Below are 26,169 nucleotides of genomic sequence, written 5' to 3'. Positions count from 1 at the left end.
TGTACCAATTTACAACGAATTCTGACAGGGTTGGGTGCAAAATTGCACATTCATTGGGTGAATTGGCATGGAATGACCCTGTTGATCTAATGCTAACCTTTACAGAGTGTCTTGATTGCTTTGCTGTAGCGGTCATTAGCTTCTGTATACTGCCCCTGCTTGAAGAAGTCATTGCCAGCATCCTTGAGGGAAACCACCATCTTTGGAAGGGGCGGGGCAGGCTTGGGTGGAGTGGGCGTAGGTTTTTCACTTTGATTCGCTGCAATTGGAACTTGGGATGTATTGTTCAGCACTGGAGAACTAGACGATACCGGTGGCTTGGTCTTGCTTGAACTGCCCCCATCTATCTCACTGCTGCCACTTTCCACTGGACTCTGCATGCTGTTATTCGAATCCTTCTTCTCCAAAGTCTTCTTGGAAACGTTCACTTCTTTCTCTCCAGCATCCTCGTCCTCACTGCATTGTTCTTCCTCTACCTCCTGAATGACTAGTCTCCTGCCTCCAGACTTGGCCTTGGTTTCACCAGATGAGAGTTGCTGCTGTCCGGATATACATGTACTGCTCGTAGATCCTTTTTTCTTCAGCTCGTCCTCAATCTGTGTCTTCTCCTTCTCCATCTTGGCTACCACATCATTTACCATATCCTACAGAAAGATTTTCAATTGAAAAACATGCAGCATATTATTTTCATTATTCCTGTTCGGGAACTTCTTATCGTCACCAAATTTTATTCTTCATTTTAAAAACTCTCATTGAAGAGGCAAAGATTATGCTAAATATGGTAACATGTTTTCTGTTCAGGCAGGTACACAGGTCATTGAGTCACATTTTCCCACAAAACCCAATGCCTAAAAAAATGGGAAATTCAGGATTGAAAAACATAACTAACATAAAGCTGCATCCAAATAAATGAAAGCCTCAATGCCCTTCTTCTTGGCCTTGGATAACTTTTGGGCCCGTTTTAATTTTACCCCATATGTACTGTAGTACAATAATGTATCCATGTACAAAAGTGATCCAACACTAGTAATATTGAAATAAATAGGCCTAAGAGTAGTGGTGTTTGAAACATAATTTGTGACAAATCTTCAATGGATAAATCAACTAGATATTAAAAAGAAAGTAAAAAAATGAGAGACAAGGGGCCTAATTAAATTAAAGAGTTGGAACTTTAGTAACTTTGCCATTATTGTAACTACCATGAAAAATTTACTGCGATTGGATGAGCCCGCTTCCAAGGTGCCATAATGACACAGTTACCATAGTTGTATGGCAGTGAGTCCAAACTTCATGTAGGTCCATACTAAACAAGGCAAAAGCGATTTTGTGTCTCGCCCATTTATGAAAATACCCGGAAATACTGTGATTTGCGAGGGCACACAACAGAATTGTATCGAAACTTCATTGTGAAATGACTGGGATGGAATAACAATTGTCATATACATGTAAGAGCCTTGCAGGTAAACTTTAATGTTGACCTGTAAATGAAGTTCGACCTTACCATGTGACCTCCGACAGCAGCATGACGTGCAGGTCGCCGAAGTACATCTACCACCCAAGTTTTGTTGAAAAGTGACATACAATTGCAGAGTTGGGTGTCATAAGAGAGTCTTGCGTGTAAAATTTAACAATGACCTGATAATGACCTTTGACCTAACCGTGTGACCTCCGACTGCAGCATCACATGCAGGTCCTCCAAGTCCATCTACCATCCAAGTTTGGTTGAAAAGTTACATATGGTTGCGGAGTTAGGTATCATAAGAGAGTCTTCCATGTAAACTTTAACGTTGACCAGAAAATGACCTTTGACCTTACCATGTGACTGCTGACTGCAAAAAGGCATGCAGGTCCCCTAAGTCCATCCACCATCAGTTTGGTTGAAAATTGATTTATGGTTGCGGAGTAAGGTGTCATCAAAGAGTCTTGCATGTAAACTTTAACGTTGACCAGAAGATGACCTTTGACCTTACCATGTGACCTCTGACTGCAGCATTAGATGCAGGTCCCCCAAGTACATCTACCATCTAAGTTTGGTTGAAAAGCAACTTACGGTTGTGGAGTCATGTGCCATTAGGTTTGTGACGGATGGACGACGGACGGCATTTGGATCCCTAAGTCTCGCCTTCACCTCTGGTGGGTGAGACAAAAACTAGCCAATATCCTTAAAATGTGACATCATTAACATGAAAAGCAACCCAAAATTACCCTACGACGTAAATTTCTTTGGGATGAGTTCAGTAATCATGAAAATATTGATAAAAGATCAGCAATTTTGTCACCGTTAGCGCCCATTCCGAAGAAATCTGATATTTTTAATAAGCATCACAATATCATTTTGCAAGCAGATATCATCAAATCTGTGAGTTCAATGTGGTACTGAATGATTCTATAGCATTTTGTCATCAATCTGATATAAATATCTCTCCTTTTGAACTTGGGTTTTTGTTTAAATCTACACAACTCTGGTCTGCAAAGTTAGGTCACACTTTTTCAGCACAGCGCGCATTCGTAGATCTGAACAGAATTTTGAGATCGCAATACCGGCAAAACCACTTGACCTACTTCACATTTTCGTCAATGGTTTTATAGTTTACGATCTTGCCGTCAATGTGGTAACTATTTCTTGAATTGGTTTTGTATAAATTGGGAATATTTTGTGAACAAATTTAAGCCTGATGAATATTTTTTGAATAGTCCGCGAAGACTGGACACCCCACCATACATGTAGGTCCCATTTCATAAAGACACAATAACAAATTCAAAATTTTCATAACAAATTTTTTTATCAGCCAATCAGATTGAAGGAATTTAGTAGATTTGTCTATTATTTCAAATTTGTCATTTATAACACGTTATATGAAACAAGCCCAGATCTTGTTACTCTCCCAATGATAAGATAATTGGCTACTAACCAGAGCCTGTTTGTTGTTTGGTTCTACTTGAAGGACAGCCTGAAGATCTTGAAGAGCAAGTTTGTAATTCTTCAGAGATTTCCTAGCTGTTCCCCTCCGCAATAAAGCTGCAAAATAATGGAAAAATGCAGGAATCAAATACATACTTTATAATATAAAAATTATTGCATGTGCATACAGTAGAATTTGATTAACTAGAGAACCAACTTCTGATAACAAGTGGAATGCCTCTGGCCTTCTCACCTGCATCACGCAGTTCAATATAGCAGCAGTGCTGACTTTGAATACTACTCTAACTCCCACAAGATGTTCAGTGATACATGGTTACTATTATGTCCACTTTTTATGAACTAGACCAATAAACTTAGAGATATGATGGTTATTCAACAAAAAACCCCTAAATGGCCAAAGTTCATTTACCTTACATGACCTTTGACCTTGATCATGTGACCTTCATGTCCTTTTTGCCCTAACACTACGTGTTTAGAGTCCGATTTGCGCGAGGTGTAGAAGGTGGGTCGTACTAAACCAAATAAGGTAAAGCAGACGACCGAAGGACCCGTAACAATAAAACATTCCTGTACTTGTTTAGGGGTTCATTTCAGGGAATATTTGCCAAGAGTATCGTTTTGTTTCCAATACTTGTTAAGGGTAGGGTTTCACACGCCAATACTTAAGGGGTGTATTTTCAGAATATGGAAATTACGTGTTTAGGGTGCTTTTCGAGACCCCGTGGTTGCGCATGGTATCCACTCATGAATGGAAGTGGCCCCCCTGGGTCTGAAATCCAGTTCAAATGATCAGTTTTACTTGATCATCCTAGCTTCATGAAACAGGACCTCATTCCATCAAAAGATATGATTACATATGTCTTTGCTGTTATGCTGAACGCAAGAGATACGTCTGATCTGGCGTTCAGCATAACAACAAAGACAATAACTGCAGCTTGCGCCTAGATTATATGCTAATGTACAGCATGTTTTAAAAAGTAACTATTGGTTCAGACCAATGTGTTAATGCTGTTGCTTGGGAAAGAGGCAGAAATGAATCATTATAATATCTCTAACAAAATTTATAAAATAATGATAATATCACCAACCATGCATGATAAACAACAAAATGATGTGACAAAAGAAAACTTCAAAGAAAGAAAAATGACAATGCAATCAATAATTTTAGTGCAAATTGTGGCAATTCCAACAAAAAAAAAATCGAATTTGACAATTAAAAACATGGTAAACTCACCAACACTTATACATGCATGTGCAACACGATCAACAGACCATCATACCACAAAATATTTGTTATGGAAATCAGTGAAGCCCCAGAGAAGGCTGTTTGCAAAAATCCTCACATGCATCGTTTACAAACTGTGTAATCTGTGTCTGTCAACTAGTGTTGTTGAATGCAATTGCACAATCAATATGCCTGGGATTCCCCATGACAAGGGGAATTCCCAAGTGAAAATGGGCAATACAATTGTGTGTTCAAACTTAACAGCTTAACAATGCATCTTTATTAAAATACACATAAAATGTAAACATTATGCCTTTCATGTGGGAAGTGTGTATGATTTCTATGAGGCAATGAATCAATACCATGAGACAATACAAAATAAGAGAATATTTTCCAACTACAATTCAAGTCTGAATGTGTCTTTTAGCATGAATAAGTTTACCGTAGACCTAGGTGTGTACGTGTACATGTATGTATGAGTGTGTATGGGAGTGGAATGCCCAAACAATGAAGATGACAACTATTACCAGTAATCAAAAGTAGTTTACAATCTTAGGAGTTCCAAAAAGCTGTCAATAAATTTCATTGGTATCATTCAATCTATCATTCCAAGGAAAGGAAAGGTTGATTTTGGTGGAATGTATTAAGAGTTTGAATTCAAACAGAAGGCTCATTTGAGAAAGAATATTGTTCCATATATCTGTAAGGAATAAAAGTGAAAGAAGTGGCATGCTTTAATAACCGCACAGACTGAAAGACCACAAAAGATCTCAGCTATTGACCATGTCTTTGCAACAAAAATCTGCATGCATGTAGCAGTGGTGAGGTGAATATAATTAGTTAAGAGCATTTGAAAAAAAAGATGGCCAAGACCAAAACAAGTAGAGCCCATCTTGCAGTCTTGCCTGCATTACGCAATTCAATGTCATTGTAGAAAACAAACCCTGATTACGAACCATGGAAAATCTCTTCACCCCGGGCCAGTATCTAAGCATGTGTTTCTTGACCTCGATGGGTCCGAAAAAACTAAACCACAATTACATACACAGTGCGCTGATTCAAGCAAACTCACTCGCTATTGCAGGCAGTTATTTTTGTTTTTCTTTAATAGTTCCCTTATTTCGGGGCCAATTTTCTTCGTTCCAAACCGAAAACAGAATAACATTGGATTTTAACCCAATCTAGGCCGGGGTATTTTGGGAGTTCCTATGGCCGGGGGGGGGGGGGGGGCTCCCAGGCCCCCCCTAAGATCTCGGCCGTCGTCCGCGCGATCGCACCGAAAATTGGCACACGGATTGCCTGGGACATAAGCTACAAGATTGTATAGTAATTTATTTCATGCGAATTGCTATTAAGTGATTATGCTAATTTATGCGTAATTAGTATGAGAAATCATACTTTTTCCTCTAACTCCCTAAATAAAGCTCCAAATGTACTAATTTTTGGTATAGAAACTCTTTGTGGTGTCCTAAGCAAGAGTACATGAAAAAAAATGTGATATCAAATCATTTTCTTATGTATTATATTGTTTTTTTGCAATTTCTTATGTATTTCATTGTTTTTTGACCTTTTGTTTTTCATTGTTTTTTTTCAATGAAATTTGTTGGGGACTCTTCTGTGATCATAAAAAGCATAAAATGAATACATTTAGACTAGCAAAACTAAAAATAATCATACATTTATGAAATTTGGTTGAAAACACAATTTGCATTGACTTTGTACATGAATCACGTTTTTGAGCAATTTTCGGTCTGACATACACTTACATAATGTTGCGTAATTTCGGAACCACATACCCGGGTGACGCAAAATTGGTCTCAAAAGTTGCGCAAGACTTGAAAGTAAAAACTCAGCGAGCGGCACGGTCAAAAAATTTCGCACGGCGAAAATATCGCGCGATTCGTTGAGGGGGGGGCCTCCGAGGCCCCCCCGGCCTAGATAGGGTTAAAATGTAAAAAAATTGTAATATGCCTTTGAAAAATGGATTAATATCAAATAAAATAACTTAATTTCAAAAGGCCTACTACAGGCAGAGCTACTCTTAGGTAATATCAGCTGTTGTTTACGGTCTACTGTCGGCTTGCCTGATAAGGATTATCGGCGATACAGGGTTAATAGCACTTTGCATAAGCAGCGTGATGATTCAATCAAACTCTGGGGCCTACCAGCACATGCAATCATTTTTATTCTCTTTTAACAGTTTCCCTTTTTCGGGGCCAATTTTCTTCGTTCGAAATTGAAAACAAATTAACATTGAATTTCAAAATGAAATATGCCTTTGAAAACTTGATTAAATATCAAATACTATGATTAATTGTGAAAGGCCTACTACAGGCAGAGCTGCTCTTACATGTATGTAATATCACAGGTGTTGTGGTCGAACCCTCGTGTACCCGGTCATGGAATTCAGTACACCTGCACTGACTTGACAGTGCGTGTACTACACGTGTACCTAAAACGGGCCTACTTTACACACAACTGATGCATCCTTACGTGATTTATTGTTTCAGTCATGCGTAAAGTCTTGCATAACTTTATGAATCACCTACCTTGTAAGTAACAACTAACTTATGAAGAATGGCTTTGTTACCTTTGATGTTGGTAGGCTCCAGCTGAAGCACCTTGGTACAGTCCTCTATTGCTCCATCAAACTCCCCAACCTTGATTCCTTTGAACATAGGAAATACCATAGTCATGAACAGAGTTAAAGTGGCAGTAAGTGATAAGTCATTGGGGAAAAGTAGACATATATCAAAACTTGCCTGGCTTGGGATAAGAAATCATGCTTTGATATACCTCGGGGGTGATGGTTCATATAGGCTCTACTACACTTCATTACCGCTACACTGCGCTACACCAGCCCGAACCATCAGGGTACATAACTCGCTCTGATACTCTGAGTAACTAAGATGTCACTTTATGTGAGAAAAATATAAAATTCATGCAACAAAATGATCTTACATTTTAACTCATCTCACGTTTCACTCCTTTTCCACACTTCTATCAGTCTCAAAATTTATGATTTACAGCCAGTAGCTATTTCCTCGCACATATTATTCCCTGCTGAACGAAAACATAGCAAGCGCAAATCGCGCATGCGCAGCGATCGTGGGTCAGGGCTCATGAATATCTAGGAGTATTCCAATGTAATCGGGATAGGAACAAGGCATAAGCAATTTTGTGTCTCGCCCACTTGTGAAAATAACCAGAAATATCATGATTTGCGAGGGCACGCAACAGAATTGTGACAAAAGTTCATTGTGAAATTATTGGGATAAAATAACACTTGTCATAAGAGTCCTGCACAAAAACTTTAATATTGACCTGAAAATGACCTTTGACCTTACCATGTATCCTCTGAGCGCAGCCTAACATGAAGGTCCCTCAAGTCCATCTACCATCCAAGTGTGGTTGAATAATGACTTACGGTTGAGGAGTTATGTGTCATAAGGTTTGTGACGGACGGACGAAAGATATTTGGATCCCTCAGTTTCAACAAAAACTCTTGTTGCCATGGCAACGAAGTCTCCGCCCCCACCAAAATAGATAGGTGGCTTTGCTATACCATACTCGACCTTCATGCCAAGTTTGAAGATGATCGGAGAAGAAATGCAGCTGATAGAGCGCTCACAAGGAAATCTCTGCGGTAGCGGCGGCGAATGCGGCGCGACAAGGCCAAATATATAGTTTCCTCCGAAGTCTGTTCAGGGGATACAATTAGCAGGTGGAGCACCTCTGGCTGTCTTTTCTGCATTACGCCAGTTAATACACCAGCAGTGCTGACTTTAAAAACAGCTATTGAATAATTATTCACAAAAGAAAACACTCATATTAATAAAATACTTTGTCTATTTACCCAACATGACCTTTGAACATGATCATGTGACCTCAGTGAGGCTAAGAAAAGTGCAAAACAATCATTACCCTTATGTCTATGTTTCATGAACTACAGGTACATGTGTAGATCCATAAACTTTCTAAGTTATGATGCAAATTCAAAAAATACCCCCTACACTGACCTTTGATTTTGGTTAATTTACCTGAAACATGCACAATATATTAAGGGATACATGGTTTACTCTTATGTCCCAAGTTTCCATGAACAAGATCTGTAAACTTTTAAAGTTATGATGACAATTCCACAAATACCCTCAACATTATCAAACTTCATTGACCCTAAATGACCTTTGACCTTGATCTCAGGCAGGATCTTCAGTAATGCACTATCACCCTTATGTCCTTATTCATGAACTAGGTCCATATACTTTCGATGTTATGAGAACATTTTAAAAACTTAACCTTGGTCAAGATTTCAATGTTGACGATGCCGCTGCCATCGGAAAGGCAATGTCTATAGTTTCGCTCTGCTATGCAGGTGAGACAAAAATGAGAGAAAAATTGCTGCTTGTAAAGTGACAGGTGCTGAAACTTCCAAAAATGGGTATGTGATTATGGGCTTTTTCAGAAAATTCTCCAATTTTTGTGCATTCCAGACCAGCAATTTGACAACCTTAATTATTATTTTTTTCATTAATTTTTCAAATTTCATTATCATTATTTTTTTTTTTTTGGGGGGGGGTGGTTAATCTATATTTTGATATTTTGTCTAAACAAGTGGAATGCCTCTGGCCGTCTCACCTGCATCACGCAGTTAAATATAGCAGCAGTGCTGACTTTGAAAACTACTCTAACTCGCACAAGATGTTCAGTGATACATGGTTACTATTATGTCCACTTTTTATGAACTAGACCAATAAACTTACAGAGATATGATGGTTATTTAACAAAAAAAAACCAACATGGCTCAAAGTTCATTGACCTTTGACCTTGATCATGTGATCTGAAACTCGCACAGGATGTTCAGTGATACTTGATTACTCTTATGTCCAAGTTTCATGAATCAGATCCATTAACTTTCAAAGTTATGATGGTAATGCAACAGATACATCCACTTCGGCCAAAGTTCATTGACCTTTGACCTTGGTCATGTGACCTGAGATGCGCACAGGATGTTCAGTGATACTTGATTACTCTAATGTCCAAGTTTCATGAATCAGATCCATAAACTTTCAAAGTTATGATGGTAATTCAACAGATACCCCCAATTCGGCCAAAGTTCATTGACCCTAAATGACATTTGACCTTAATCATGAGACCTGCAACTTGCACAAAATGTTCAGTGATGCATGATTACTATCATGTCCAAGTTTCATGAATCAGATCCATAAACTTTCAACGTTATGATGGGAATTCAACTGATACCCCCAATTCGGCCAAAGTTCATTGACCCTAAATGACCTTTAACCTTGGTCATGTGACATAAAACTCATGCAGGATGTTCAGCAATACTTGATTAACCTTATGTCCAAGTTTCATGAACTAGGTCCATATACTTTCTAAGTTATGACGTCATTTCAAAAACTTAACCTCAGGTTAAGATTTTGATGTTGATTCCTCCAACATGGTCTAAGTTCATTGACCCTAAATGACCTTTGACCTTGGTCATGTGACATGAAACTCTGATAGGATGTTCAATAATACTTGATTAACCTTATGGCCAAGTTTCATGAACTAGGTCCATATACTTTCTAAGTTATGATGTCATTTCAAAAACTTAACCTCAGGTTAAGATTTGATGTTGACGCCGACGCCGTCGGAAAAGCAGCGCCATGGCTATAGTCTCACTCTGCTATGCAGGTGAGACAAAAAACCCATCACAGAAGGAAGTTCACCAGTGCAGGCACAACTGAGATGGTCGAATGAAACAAAACAAAATTTTAAAATGTTTTCTAAATCAGGCCATCAAAATCCTTGGGAATGCAGTAGCCATGCTCCAAAAAAAAGAGGTCACGAAAACGAAATCTATGGAAAAATTGAAAATTCAATAAAATTTTTTCCTCCATGTGAAATACATGTATGCAGAAATCTGTAGCTCAGTAGAAAAACACAATCATGCCTGTATACTTACTTGCAAGGGACCTGTTGTTGTAGGCTGGAGCAGAAGGTACTACAGATAAGCTCCTGGTATAGTAAAGAATAGCTTCTTGGTAATCACTGGCACGGAATGCCTGAGGATACAGCAGCAAACAACAAGATTAGATATCGATAACAAAATGATATCTAAAATCTAATCTTTTACTAAGACTACACATGTACTCCAACAATGGAAATATATAAAATGCCTAAAAATAATAGATATCTTTAAAAAGTTACGTGAACACTAAGGTTTTCCTAGAATCTGCATTGGGATAAAGTGTCATTTTTTGGGGTCACTAAAAAATGAACTGGAGGGCAAACACATTTCAGTTCCTATAAAGTAATTTCCAGAGAACTGGTAAAGCCCAAGTAAATCTTGATCTACAAAGTGTAAATATTCAGCATGACATTATTACACATCTATAATAAAAAAAATTAAACAATTCATATTGTATTACTTCTTGGGCACGATTTATCATACTGCATATATTACTTTACATCTCTTATAGAGATTACACATACATGTAATGTATCTACTTAGGCATGATTTATCAACTAACAACCAAACTTATCAAATAACAGTAGCTTGGACCTAGTTTATAAAGACTAATTCCCTTTTCTCATGGCACTTTCTTTCTATTCTACCAGTTCTACCTAATACTATGTGTTTTCTGCCTACCCACATGTAAGGAACACTTGAGTATATACTTTTGATGGGATTAAAGGGATGGTCCGGGCTCAAAGTTTTTTTTACCGTGCTGCTCGCTGACTTTTTACTTTCAAGTCTTGCGCAACTTTTAAGACCAATTTTGCGTCACCCGGGTGTGCGGTTCCGAAGATATGCAACGTTATGTAAGTGCATGTCATACCAAAAATTGCTCAAAAACGTGTTTCGTGTACAAACTCAATGTAAATTGTGTTTTCAACCAAAAATCATAAATGTATGATTATTTTTAGTTTTGCTAGCCTAAATGTATGTACATGTATTTTATGCTGTTTATGATCTTAGAAGAGTCCCCAATGAATTTCATTGAAAAAACAATGAAAAACAAAAGGTACAAAAAACAAAAAAATACATCAGAAATTGCAAACAAGTGGAATGCCTCTGGCCGTCTCACCTGCACCACGAGGTTCAATATAGCAGCAGTGCTGACTTTGAATACTACTCTAACTCGCACAAGATGTTCAGTGATATATGGTTACTCTTATGTCCACTTTTTATGAACTAGACCAATAAACTTACAGAGATATGATGGTTATTCAACAAAAAACCCCAACATGGCCAAAGTTCATTGACCTTACATGACCTGTGACCTTGATCATGTGACCTGAAACTCGCACAGGATGTTCAGTGATACTTGATTACTCTTATGTACAAGTTTCATGAATCAGATCCATAAACTTTCAAAGTTATGATGGTAATTCAACAGATACACCCAGTTCGGCCAAAGTTCATTGACCTTTGACCTTGGTCATGTGACCTGAAATGCGCACAGGATGTTCAGAGATACTTGATTACTATTATGTCCAAGTTTCATGAATCAGATCCATAAACTTTCAAAGTTATGATGGTAATTCAACAGATACCCCCAATTCGGCCAAAGTTCATTGACCCTAAATGACCTTTGACCTTAATTATGAGACCTGAAACTTGCCCAAAATTTTCAGTGATGCTTGATTACTATTATGTCCAAGTTTCATGAATCAGATCCATAAACTTTTAAAGTTATGATGGGAATTCAACAGATATCCGCAATTCGGCCAAAGTTCATTGGCCCTAAATGACCTTTGACCTTGGTCATGTGACGTGAAACTCGTGCAGGATGTTCAGTGATACTTGATTAACCTTATGTCCAAGTTTCATGAACTAGGTCCATATATTTTTCTAAGTTATGATGACATTTCAAAAACTTAACCTCAGGTTAAGATTTCTATGTTGATCCCTCCAACATGGTCTAAGTTCATTGACCCTAAATGACCTTTGACCTTGGTCATGTGACATGAAACTCTAATAGGATGTTCAGTAATACTTGATTAACCTTATGGCCAAGTTTTATTAACTAGGTCCATATACTTTCTAAGTTATGACGTCATTTCAAAAACTTAACCTCAGGTTAAGATTTGATGTTGACGCCGCCGCCGCCGTCGGAAAAGCGGCGCCTATAGTCTCACTCTGCTTCGCAGGTGAGACAAAAACAATATAATACATAAGAAATTGATCTGATATCACAATTTTTTCATGTACACTTGCTAAGAACATCACAAAGAGTTTCTATGCCAAAAATTAGAACATTTGGAGCTTTATTTATGGAGTTAGAGGAAAAAATAGGATTTTGCATACTAATTACGCATAAATTAGCATAATTACGTAATAACGATTCGCATGAAATAAATTACTGAACAGTTTTGTAGATTATATCCCAACCATCTTGCGTGCCAATTTTCGGCGCGATCGCACGGTCGACGGCTGAGATCTCAAGGGGGGGGCCCTGGGAGGCCCCCCCCCCCCCGGCCATTTGAAGTCCCAAAATACCCCGGCCTAGATAGGGTTAATGAATAGAGTAGAATTCACCGAGCAAAATGCCAAAAATTTCATCAAAATCGGATAACAAATAACAAAGTTATTGAATTTTAAAGTAAGCAATGTTTTGTAAAAACATTCGTCATGAATATTCATTAGGTGGGCTGATAATGTCACATCTCCACTTGTTCTTTTGTATTTTATTATATGAAATTAGGTTTATTCAAATTTTTCCTCCAAGAACTTGAAAAAAATGGATTGACAACTGATTTAGTGCAGTAGATATTTATTGCTGCAACTTATTTCATTATAAAGGAAATATATTATTCATACATGTATGAAATAATGAACAAAATATGATTTTATGTAATAACATAAGAAAACGGAAAGTGGAGATGTGACATCATCATGCCACCTAATGAATATTCATGACAACTGTTTTCAAAAAATATTACTAAGCTTTAAACTTCAATAACTTTATTATTTGTTATCCAATTTTGATGAAATTTTCAGCATTTTGCTCAGTAAATTCTACTCTATGTATTAAGATATACATATTTTCAGCCCGGACCATCCCTTTAACTTTGCATGTTTGTAAGAATAGAAACTTGGCTAAGTCAAACCGCAGAAAAACTTGACCTTTAGCCCTACCTATAGCATGGCGGTAAATGAAAATTATACAAAGTTGTAATCCTATACTCACCTCATTTCCTTTGTCTTTCTCTCTGTTTGCTACTGATTCTCTTTCTCTGTCTGTCATACCTGATAAGAATAATGGCATCAACTATTCTCTATTTTCAGTTCATTAGCCCTGTCCACAACTGATTGTCTTCATGTTATTCTCTCTCTCTCTCTATCTCTCTTTCTCTCCTACTAAAATAAAATGCTTCATCATCTATAAATGTAAATTCTTTGAGCTTGTTTACTCAAGTTACTTCTTTATTCACATCTTTTATAGTTTATTTATTGCTTGTCTATTCTATATTCATACACTGATTCATCATTTAATTCATACATTGATAAATTGACTTATTCACTGTTTTACTTTCATATCTCATAATGAATACCTATTTCAGTAACCACCACATGTCATCTACACCACATAGTTTGAGTTGATATGCCCCAATACTGCTTTAAAGCATTCATTGTGAAACTCCTTTAAAAAGGAATATTTAGATGTCTGCTGAAATCTAAGCTTTTTTCACCAGTCAAAAATATATGACTGCAATGTCTATTTGGGCAAAGGATTTGCTCAAATTTGTGTCGAAAAAAAGGGGGTTTTGACAAAAAGGGATATAACATCCCATGCATGATTTCCTTTGTGCAGTGCAGCAGCAAAGGTATAAAAAGAAAAAAAAAGACCAACCCAACTTTCCATTTAATAGGGCTTCTGACAATTTTCATTTCAGGCCTGAGCTCTGAGCAGGGATTATTTGCTCCTAGTAAGGAATAGGTTAATACTGTGAATTAAAAGTTTGTTGTGTCATACCGCTTGTATCAATGTTAGTTCGGGCTTCAGCAGCTGATCGTGCGTTAGAGAGTTTCTCGTAGGCAGCTTTCATGCCTCCATCCTTATCATCTACTCTGGCTTCTTCTTCATCAGCATTGTACTTGTCCCATTGCCTGAAATCAGAGCCCTTGATACGCTCCGCCGAAGGCTTCCCCCACTCCTTGGAAGATTCATTCTAAGAAGGAAAAATATACTTCTAAATTAATTTTTTTTTTTTTTGGGGGGGGTAACTTTTGAACCAACCAAAATTTACTTCATGGTATTACAATTTACATCGGGCTATATAGAAATTTCAGAGGCTCTTTTCTTAGTTTTCCATGACCCTTGGGGAATTTCCAAGTGTAATTTTCTTTTGCCAGTCAAAATTCCTGTGTAATGAAAGAAAAACAAGAAAGCGGTAAAGAGCATGATCGGTTCATCACGGACGGACATTTGATAGATTTTGAAAGTTTTGAAGGCTTGTAACAAATTAGGAATAAGATGAACAAGGTTCCTTTGTGTTTTATAGTGAAGGGTAGGACATAGTGTGCTGAATGATTAAAAAAGTTTGTTGCCATGGTTACCTACAAACACAGGTATCCACTAAATGTGCCATATCACGGACGGACAAGATAGAAATGTGGTTTTTAGAATTTTTGTACATTTTTATTGTTTCTATCTAAACAGCTTTACATGGACCAATTATTGTTAATGCACCTAACACTCGGGTATGTTAGCTTCTATGTTCAGCATATTGAATTCTTAACCAATATCAAACTTCCGAGAGAATTGCAAATATTTTCCATCACGGACGGACATCATGGACGGACATCACGGACGGACACAATTAAAATACAATGGAAGTACTCTGTAAAAAGTTCTTAGTACTTTTTTGGTAAACAAATGCAATTGTTTTGATGATTTGTACATATTTTAATAATATTAAACAGTATTAGTTGCACAATCAAGTTGCTGCAACTTGATTTAAGATGTAGCAACTTGATTTCTATGCTAGACGCACAGTATAATCTAGACATACGATTGCTCTTAACACATTTCTTGTCAAAATCGAACGTAAAGAATAGGTGATGTACAACTGTATAATAAAAAAAAATAAAAAACGTAAAAAGCCATTGATATGCAGGCAGAAAGGAGCAAATTCACATGACAGTCCTTTTACTTTCAGAAGATGTTAGTATTCATAGAGAATTAGCAAGTGAAAAGACTTTAAATGAAAAATTGACATCCTGGTTCTTCCCGCATACATTTTTTACATAGTTTTTGTGGCTCAACTTACCCCAGACGATGGCACAACTTACCCCACAGATGGGGCAAGTTGAGCAATTTGACATCCTTTTTTTCAAAGGTCACAATGACATTCAGCGTGGGGGTAGAAAGTTATATATAGGTGAAAAATATTTCCCAAGAATCAAATTTAAAGGTAAGGTACTTATTTCTACAATATTACTAGTCATATCAATTCTAACGTGCAAAATGCAAAAAGTGTCACAACTTACCCCGCCTTCCCCTATTGTCTTTTTAAAGTGTAGAATACAAGTAGGTTCAAAATCAACAGCTAGTTGATTATTGATCATGTTGATACAAGTATTTTTATGATCATGATGATTTTAGGCATTAATTTTCCAAGAGCAAAGATGTTTTTTTTAAGGTCCAAAAACTAAATCTAAAAGATTAACAGGTCACTGATCCTTATGCTTGTTTGTTGGATCAACACTTGTCAGGGGCTCTCTTTAAATCCATCTTTTGCATATATCAAAGCGGAGACACCCCATAACATCAACAGCCCTCATGTATTTAGGCCCTGACCGAATCCAAAATTGAAATTGATATTCCAATCCAAAGCTTAACTTCTAAACACTACATTGCAAGCTTTATGCATTTTCACAGTTTACCAGATAAGCGATTTGCTTAAAATTAGCTCCAAAATGGACTTCGAAAAAAGGTATTCATGTAATTTTCACAAACCTATGTTCTGTTAGAAGCATTGTGAATCCATAAGTTTGTACATGGAAAAATTGATTTTTCTGCTTATCAGATTATGCATTGCATTCTACTTCTTCTCCATCACTTTCTGCAAGCTTGAATTGATGAAATCTACAGCTTTGGACTTGTTCTTGCCATACTTTGTTTCCCGCTTTTTTGGCATATACATGTACATGCAGCTTTTCAACTCTATCTGCATTCCAATAATGCTTAACAATTTTCCTTACAACAATATAGCCCCAATAACGGCCAAACAAATATATCACAAAAAATTGTGAAGAGTTGTAGGCTTATTCCATTTGAGTTTTGAATAATTCTCAGAGCCATTTTTCACTGCAATTAGAAGCTAAAATTAAACTCATAATCTGCTCAGCAAAGTTTCTCATTTGCATATATGAATCTTTCCACAAGTATTTCACTCGTCCGTCCGTGATGAAATTAATGTCCGTCCGTGATCATTTTTCATTGATTTATTAAATGCATAAAATGTATGGATTTTAGCTATGTTCAAATAAAATGATGAACAGTGTCCAGTGAAATACTTCTACACACTTTTATTTCTGTTTCTATTCTGATAAAGAATAAAAAGCTGAGTCCATAGACATTATCCTAATAAAAATGATCACGGACGGACATTAATTTCATCACGGACGGACGGAAATGTTAACATCTACAAGGAAAGTTTACTTCCCATATTTTTTTCCTACTAATTTATGTTTGATGATAGATTAATGTTCAGAGTGCAAGACCATTAAAAAAAATTGGAGTAACTTTGAAAACAATAAAACTAGAGTGAAATGAATTTGAGTGAATTAACTTTGTCCGTCCGTGATCAAATTAATGTCCGTCCGTGATCATTTTTGACTGACTTTATGATATGGATAAAATGTATGGATTTTAGCCATGTTCAAATAAAATAATGTACAGTGTTTAGAGAGATACCTCTAAACCTTTTTATTTTTTATTTCTACTCTGATAAAGAATAAAAAAACTTTTCATCTTTTTTTCCATCACGGACGGAAATTTCAAAATGGAAATGTTAAAACCTACCAAAAAAAATTAGTTCTCAATATTTTTTTTCTACTATATTATGTCTGATAATAGAGAAATGTTCAGAGTGTAAGAACATCCAAACCAAATTAGAGTAACTTTAAAAACAATAAAACTAGAGTGAATTTAATTTGAGTAAAAATGTCCGTCCGTGATGAGAGGTAGCAGCACCCCCATGAATAAAATGGACTATTCCGGTGCTTTCGGAATCATCAATCTTCATGAAACTTAGTTTTTTGAAACCTGAGATATCAAAGATTATTTTAAAAGCAAACTTGATAAAAGTACCTTAAAAAAAAATTTTCACCTCAATGCGAACCCTTAACCGATCATGCTCTAAAGGCCTTAGACTTTGCAAGCTTGCGTATCCCTGTTTTTACACAAACCGGCTGTAACACATGGTTGAAAAGAATGACTCTAAACCTTAAAAAGAAATTTTTTGCGATAAATCCGCGGCTCGAAATTTTTTGACCGTGTCGCTTGCTGAATTTTTACTTTCAAGTCTCGCGCAACTTTTGAGACCAAAATTGGGACCCCCGGGTACGCGGTTCCGAAATTACGCAACATTTCGTAAGTGCATGCAGACTCAAAATTACTCAAAAACGTAAATTTGTGTACAAATCCAATGCAAATAGTGTTTTTAGCCAAAATTCATAAATGTATCATTATTTTTCCTTTCATTGCTTAAAATCAATTGATCTTATATTGTTTATGGTCAAAATAAAGTCCCCGAAAATTTCCATTGAAAAAACAATAAGAAACAAAGAGTAAAAAAAACAAGGAAATACATAAGAAATTTAGAAAACAATAAAATAAATAAGAAAAAAAATGTTTTTTTTAATTTTTGAAAAATAGATTTGATGAGATGCCTATCTAGAGTATGTGGTACAAAAATTAGCATTTTAGGGGCATTATTCTATTAATTAGAGCAAACTTACATGTATGATTTTACGCATAAATTAGCATAATTAATGAGCAATGAGATTTTTTGGCATAAATTGATATTATAGTTTTGTAGATATTGCCATTGTTAACGCGCAAGCCAATTTTCGTCGCGATCGCGCGATCGATGGCCGAGATCATAAGGGGGGGGGGGCTGGATCAGCCCCCCCAGTTTTCTTAGGCGTCTATTTAGAGTTAAACAAGTGGAATGCCTCTGGTGGTCTCACCTGCATTACGCGATTCAATATACATGTAGCAGCAGTGCTGACTTTGAAAACTACTGTAACTCGCACAAGATGTTCCGTGATACTTGGTTAATCTTATTTCCACGTTTTATGAAATATACCAATACACTTACAGATATGATGGTAATTCAACAAAATACCCCCCAACGTGGCCAAAGTTCATTGACCTCACATGACATTAATCATGTGACCTGAAACTCGTACAGTATGTTCAGTGATACTTGATTACTATTTTCTCCAAGTTTCATGAAACAGGGGGTATTCTGAAAAGTCTTGTAAGTTTCTACTTAACTTTCCACTTAAGTTACCCATTTAATGGAGCGCTAATGTACCTCCAAATTCGTATTCTGAAAACTATTAGCACTCAATTAACTCCCTTTTATAGGCCACTCCACTACTGAGCCGAATTAGCCAATCAAATGCACTCTTACAACGTAAATTTTTCTACTAGTGCGCAGTGTTTCTTCACTTTGCTGGCTTACAGCGCAGCGCCCAGCTGCTGCAGGTGCACTGCACCACGATTTTAATACAAAAAATTTTTGCTGAAAAATAATGCTTGAAGTATTGGCATCAGAGATAAGAGGTTTGTTATGTTGAAGTTAACTGTTGTCTTGTCCCTTTCTCTCATTTATTGTATCTTTGTGTTTTTCTCTTTTTTTTCGAAAGTGTTTTGATTTTCACATCCACCTATTTCAATACATTTGTATTTTTTCTTCTTCTCTTTTTTTTACAATATTTTATTTGCCTCTGTCTTGGGGCCCTGATCGGGGGGGGGGGGGGGGTTCTTCTTTAACTTAATTCCTACTTATTTTAAAGATAATGTACTTTTCATTAATATGAAATATCTTCTCCAACAAAATGCTGATTTGAATTTTTTTTAAATTATAAAAATCAAACAAGCACAGTTTAAAAAAGCCCGAAATGTTATTAAAATTGGATGTACAAATGTTATGATATTTAAGATTTCATAGGTGGGGAAAACGATGGCATCACTCACTATTTTTTTTCTTTTGTATTTTATTCTATGAGAGAATATTCACTTAAATACTAAAGGGGTCTATGCTTATTTTTTTACTGTCTGAAACAAGGTATGATTCACCCCTGAAAATTGCTGCACCTACCCTGATTTCGCAATCTCACTATTGTCAAAATAATGTGAAAAAAAAATTTTTTTTGCTAATAATAAAAGAAAATATAGAAAAATAATAATATTTCCCCTAAAAGTACACAATTTCTGCTTCCATTTTCCCTCTTAATCTCTTTTACCTTAATATACTCCCTATTCCTTATTTTACTTGTTTCTATATATACCACCTTCTTTCCCTTTGTTCCATTCCCTTTTTATACCTTTCTCCTTTCTCTTCCTTCCTCCTAATTTTGGTCGCAGTATTAAACCGATTTGATAATTTATAAGAAATGAAAGCCACATATAGCAAGATATGATGAGACTTAAAGGACCTGTTATCACCATTATCTTTACCCATTGGAAAGTCCGCTAATTGAGCGCTATGAGACTTTTCAGAATACCAAGTCTTGTAACTACTCAATGAAGTCTTCGCTCGGTCATAACGCGTACTATTGCAAGTGCGCGCAACGCAACCCTGCCAAATAAGGAAAGGGGGCACTTAGGTGACTTTTCAGAATACAAAAATGCTCATTGAGCGCTAATTGAGCTTTCAGAATACCGCCCGAGATCCATAAATATTCAAAGTTATGATGGTAATTCAACAGATACCCCAAATTTCATTGACCTTTGACCTTGGTCATGTGACCTAAAATGCGCACAGGATGTTCAGTGATACTTGATTACTCTTATGTCCAAGTTTTACGAACTAGACCAACATACTTTCAAAGTTATGATGGTAATTCAACAAATACCCCCAATTAGGCCAAAGTTCATTGGCCCTAAATGACCTTTGACCTTGATCATGTGACCTGAAACTTGCACAGGATGTTCAGTGATACTTGATTACTAGTATGTCCAGGTTTCATGAATCAGATCCATAAACTTTCAAAGTTATGATGGTAACAGATACCCCCAATCCGGCCAAAGTTCATTGACCCTAAATGACCTTTGACCTTGGTCATGTGATGTGAAACTCATGCAGGATGATCAGTGATACTTGGTTAACCTTATGTCCAAGTTTCATGAACTATGTCCATATATTTTCTAAGTTATGCTGTCATTTCAAAAACTTAACCTTCGGTTAAGATTTGGTGTTGACGCCACCGCCGCAGTCTGAAAAGCAGCGCCTAGTCTCACTCTATGCAGGTGAGACAAAAATGCTTTGCTGATTGCCGTCTAGCATAGATAGAAATTTTGCTCTCACAAAATATGTGTCAGAAAAGGTTTCAAAAGACAGTAAAATTAAGTGAAACCATTTTTATTCACTATGAGGTCAATATCAACATAGCCATCTTACTAAAACAGATTAATGTAATTAAGAATAGAAATGATTTTGCTTGGGTATTTCAGCAATATTTGGGTCATACGAGCATGAATGAACTAATTGTGCCACTAGCAATTCACAAAATACGAAGCTACATGTATATATTTGCAAATGGAAGACGTATACCTTCTTGCCATCTGTATTTATCACACCTCTATTGCGAACAGGAGGTAGCTTTTCTTCTGTAACAACATCCCCATCTTCGCTTCCATCCTTAGAAATATCATTGACCCAGTCCTACAATAAAATAAACACAACATAATGGTTTCAGAATAAATGAACGAAGTGGGTGTTTCAAAAGCTGTTCATAAAGTTACACACAACTTTACGAACTACTAGAACATGCTCTTTAAGAAGGAGCTCATTTTCAAATAGCCCAGGCAACACAGGATTAAAGCTACAATGTAAATTTGGGCAAATCTACAAACTGTGTTAAGAAGCATTTGTGCAACTAAGATCATTTTTTTTTTATTTAAGAAAAATGTTGTGTTTAAGACAATTTTATCAAGCGAGACTTGATCAGGCTTGATTGAGTTGATTCAGCAGTGTGCAACCAACATATAGCATTACCTTGACATCATTGTTGACCTTTGACCACTCCTCTTTGCCTAGGTCATACTCTGTAGCCGGTCTAACTTCCTTCCTTAGTAACTTGCTGCAATAAGGAATAAAATATAAGAATTGGTGAGGCTGTATCAAAATTTCCAAGCAATTGTCATTCACAGTAAAATGATATCATACAGAAATTTTTGTCTAAATGGTTACGCAAGAATTTAAAGGAAAAAAGTTCACAAAAAAGTCATGTGGCGCTAGAATCTATATTAAGCATTTAGAATTTATATTATACATTTATCATGAAAATGTCTGAGGAGCTAAGTAATCCTACCCCTTCTATATATATATCTATAGTTTACAGGCAATACAAATTTTCTTTCATATTTTGTAATGTCAACAAATGGAAAGAAGTAACAAGTGCAATGCCTCTGGCCGTCTCACCTGCATCACGCGGTTCAATATAGCAGCAGTGCTGACTTTGCATACTACTCTAACTCGCACAAGATGTTCAGTGATACATGGTTACTCTTATGTCCTCTTTTTATGAACTAGACCAATAAACTTACAGAGATATGATGGCTATTCAACAAAAAACCCAACATGGCCAAAGTTCATTGACCTTACATGACCTTTGACCTTGATCATGTGACCTGAAACTGGAACAGGATGTTCAGTGATACTTGATTACTCTTATGTACAAGTTTCATGAATCAGATCCATAAACTTTCAAAGTTATGATGGTAATTCAACAGATACACCCAATTCGGCTAAAGTTCATTGACCTTTGACCTTGGACATGTGACCTGAAACACGCACAGGATGTTCAGTGATACTTGGTTACTCTAATGTCCAAGTTTAACGAACTAGACCAATAAACTTTCAAAGTTATGATGGTAATTCAACAGATACCCCCGATTCGGCCAAAGTTCATTGACCCTAAATGACCTTTGACCTTAATCATGAGACCTGAAACTTGCACAAAATGTTCAGTGATGCTTGATTACTATTATGTCCAAGTTTCATGAATCAGATCCATAAACTTTCAAAGTTATGATGGGAATTCAACAGATATCCCCAATTCGGCCAAAGTTCATTGACCCTAAATGACCTTTGACCTTGATCATGTGACCTGAAACTTGCACAAAATGTTCAGTGATGCTTGATTACTATTATGTCCAAGTTTCATGAATCAGATCCATAAACTTTCAAAGTTATGATGGGAATTCAACAGATATCCCCAATTCGTCCAAAGTTCATTGACCCTAAATGACCTTTGACCTTGGTCATGTGACGTGAAACTCATGCAGGATGTTCATTGATACTTGATTAACCTTATGTCCAAGTTTCATGAACTAGGTCCATATATTTTCTAAGTTATGATGACATTTCAAAAACTTAACCTCAGGTTAAGATTTCGATGTTGATTCCTCCAACATGGTCTAAGTTCATTGACCCTAAATGACCTTTGACCTTGGTCATGTGACATGAAACTCTAATAGGATGTTTAGTAATACTTGATTAACCTTATGGCCAAGTTTTATTAACTAGGTCCATATACTTTCTAAGTTATGATGTCATTTCAAAAACTTAACCTCAGGTTAAGATTTGATGTTGACGCCGCCGCCGCCGTCGGAAAAGCGGCGCCTATAGTCTCACTTTGCTTCGCAGGTGAGACAAAAATCACCATTAAAAGATTTGAATAATCACCTATTTGGAGCAATGTCTGCTAGTCTTCTCTCACAGAACTGTACAAGATCAGGGTAGTAACCCTCTGTACCAGCCCTGTTTGGTTAAACAAAGGTCAGGAACAAAACAAATAACATTACTATCAGTATCATTCATTAATGCACCATTTAAAATTCTGACAACATCGCAGAGCTCTTATTTTGAGTAAAGTTGTCCACTGAAGAAAAATTAAGGCAATAGGCCTATCTCAACCCTAAAAATACTGGGGGGGGGGCAGCGCCCCCTCGACATATCTCGCGCAACTATTGAGACCAAAATTGTGACCGCCGGCTAGGTGGTTCCGAAATTACACAACATTTCGTAAGTGCATGCAGACCCAAAATTACAAAAAAAAGTTAATTTGTGTACAAATCCAATGCAAAGTGATTTCAAGCATAAATTAGCATAATTAATGAGCAATGAGATTTTTTGCAGAATTTGATAATACAGATTTGTAGATAATGCCATGGGTAATGCGCTTGCCAATTTTCATCGCGTTCGCGCGATCGACGGCCGAGATCCAGCCCTCCCCCCAGTCTTGTTAGGCGTCGAAATAGCCCAGTCTATTTAGGGTTAAATGTTGCCACTTGTGATTCGCCTCTTATACTTAATAGATGCAGAGCAACATGCAAAACACATCCAGAATGCATCCTGAATCACCCCCCCCCCCCTGGGTCTTCTTAAACATGAAAATAGCCCAGTCTTTTTTAGGGGAATATAGACTGATGCCTGCAACATTTTTTTTTCATCTGAGTAAAAAACAGTTGGAAGGCAAGATTCCTCCAAGGATTGTTTTTACGCATCCTGAGAGTCAGGGCAAGCTAAACGAGCGTTGAGCCAAGGACGAAATGATAAACAACAGCTGTGCTATTACGTAAGACTTGTCTGCCTGTAGAAGGATCTTCGGAATGAAATTATTGTATTCGATATTAATCACGTTTTCAAAGGCATATTACATTCAGACATCCGATACTAGTCCATTTTCAATTTCGAACGAAGAAAATCGACCTCGAAATAAGGAAAGTAAGTGGAATAAAAATTACGGTATGCTTAGCATGCAAGGACCGCGATGCATCCCATATAGTTTCTGTCCCTCCAGCAAGAAAATATGGGATGCATGCCGTTCACTCACGCAATGATACAGTCTTAATGAAAGAAAGGAAGGAAGGAAGGGAGAGAGAGAGAGAGAGGGAGAGAGAGAGAGAGAGAAAGAAAGAAAGAAAGAAAGGAAGAAAAAGTTTCTATCAATGCGTGTATACATGGAACTCCATGCACTCACCAGAACTACACACATTGCAATCCATCGTGTGTGGCCCCCTGCTGTGACCCGTTGATGCTGGGGTGTATTATCTTCGGACCGAGGTCAAGAAACGGGTGTTTCTATACTTAAATTTCATGCTTGAGGGCAATAGGATTTGCGTACTGGGAGAAGAGATTTGATAAGGGAAACTGGGGTATACTGCTCTTCAAAGCAAGATTTTCGTCATGACTGCCAACATGACTAGACAGAGTGCAGGATAGTGCATTTTAAATGCCATAGTGTATTTGCGGAATATCATGTGATCCGATTTGGACCAATCAGATTATAGAATATTCTTAGGAATATGTAAGAATGTCTCGCATAGCAGGGTGCACAAATTGCATAGACCATGTGACTAGAATAACATGTCAATGAGCTCTTTATGAAGTTATTTGTAGCATTTCTACTTTGAATACATCAGCATGTTTTTAAAGTACTTGCACAGCTATTACAAGTCAGTCACTAATGGACACATTGTTGTTTTGGCAGATCTAATGAAAAGCACAGTTCAAAAGAAATAATCCAGACATAAAAGTTAGTGCATATATCAAATGACCATGTGATTCAAATTCTGATCATGTGAAGAGTGGAGCTACAAAGTACTGGGTATTGGGTAAGCCAGAACATGGCGTGTACATGTACACCAATAGGGAGTTTTCACTCAACATTGTATGGAGGATCCAGGAAGAGAGTTGTCAAATCCCTGTCATGACAAAGAACAACAAAGAAGTCTTTAATATGGTGTGTCAAAAATTGGTGAATCTAACAGCAGTTTAGTCCTTGATTCTGGATAAACAATGGGTGATTTCGAGTCCGGTGTTGGCGTTGGTGTTAGTGTTGGACTTTTGATTGCTTCCCCTAGCTCCAAAACCTATTCTGAATTTGTAAAACTGATCCAGATCACATTATTGACATCTCAGCAACCAGTGAGTGACTTTTCAGGACCATTTATATTTTTTGTTTGGTGTTATACTCATGTAAAAATTGATGTCGCTGAGGGAATACTTCTTAATCTACATGTACTTGTTACAGTATTATTAACAGACCTCAATATTTTGTAGATCTTCTCCAATTCCTTTCCATCAGTACACTTTGCAATGTAGTCATATTCCAACAGTTCCACTGGAATGCTTTTCTCTGAAGAACTGCTGGCCCCAAACATTTGTTGCGTTGCATTGATATTCTCCATCTCTTTAAATGTTCACTAATCCCTGAAATAGAAAAAAAATATTCTGAAAAACATGCTAGGACGCTATGTTAACAGGGTTCCCAGCTTTTCAAGAAAAAAAATCCCGGATTTTTTTCCCTGATGAAGTTTAGAAATTTCCTGATAATCTATTTAAACCGATTGCCAGTTTTGCATGTTTTCTAAGTTGTTGCAGTGCATTACATGTATTTTCAGTATAAAAATGTAGTACCACCAGTCAATTAATGGAAGTTCAATTAACTTATTGACCTTTGACTTTGGTCATGTGACCTGAAACTCGCATGAGATATTCAGTGATACTTGATGACTCTTATGTCCAAGTTTTATGAACTAGACCAATTATAGAGATATGATGGTAATTCAACAAATACCCCCAACATGGCCAAAGTCCATTGACCTTGGTCATGTGACCTGAAACTCGGACGGGATATTCAAAGATTACTCTTATGTCCACAAAATCTTATGATGGTAATTCAACAGACACCCCATTGTGGCCGAAATTCATTGACCTTTGACCTTGGTCATGTGACCTGAAATGTGCACAGGATGTTCAGTGA

General features: G+C 36.8%; 1 protein-coding gene across 5 annotated transcripts in view; it reads right to left on the bottom strand.

The window, feature by feature from the left end:
* Positions 1–26,169, bottom strand: part of LOC121415536 (sperm-associated antigen 1-like) — a 72,967-nt gene that overhangs the window by 34,188 nt on the left and 12,610 nt on the right. For 4 of the 5 annotated variants that reach the window (XM_041608771.1, XM_041608806.1, XM_041608789.1 and 1 more), the window contains exons 2-11: positions 25,452–25,616; positions 23,088–23,162; positions 21,396–21,480; positions 20,952–21,062; positions 14,135–14,330; positions 13,349–13,407; positions 10,117–10,216; positions 6,739–6,816; positions 2,913–3,019; positions 98–644 (exon numbers count right to left, since the gene is read on the bottom strand). In XM_041608771.1, coding sequence (XP_041464705.1) covers positions 98–644; positions 2,913–3,019; positions 6,739–6,816; positions 10,117–10,216; positions 13,349–13,407; positions 14,135–14,330; positions 20,952–21,062; positions 21,396–21,480; positions 23,088–23,162; positions 25,452–25,594 — 1,501 coding nt within the window. In that variant the 5' untranslated portion in view covers positions 25,595–25,616. Of the gene's footprint in view, positions 1–97; positions 645–2,912; positions 3,020–6,738; positions 6,817–10,116; positions 10,217–13,348; positions 13,408–14,134; positions 14,331–20,951; positions 21,063–21,395; positions 21,481–23,087; positions 23,163–25,451; positions 25,620–26,169 lie in introns of all 5 variants that reach the window. The other variant, XM_041608780.1, reaches the window with a different exon arrangement.

Source organism: Lytechinus variegatus, chromosome 1 (genome assembly GCF_018143015.1).
Source record: "Lytechinus variegatus isolate NC3 chromosome 1, Lvar_3.0, whole genome shotgun sequence".
Lineage (NCBI taxonomy): Eukaryota > Metazoa > Echinodermata > Echinoidea > Temnopleuroida > Toxopneustidae > Lytechinus > Lytechinus variegatus.
The sequence above is the reverse complement of the archived record's forward strand: the minus strand, read 5'-3'. Positions and strand labels throughout refer to the sequence as shown.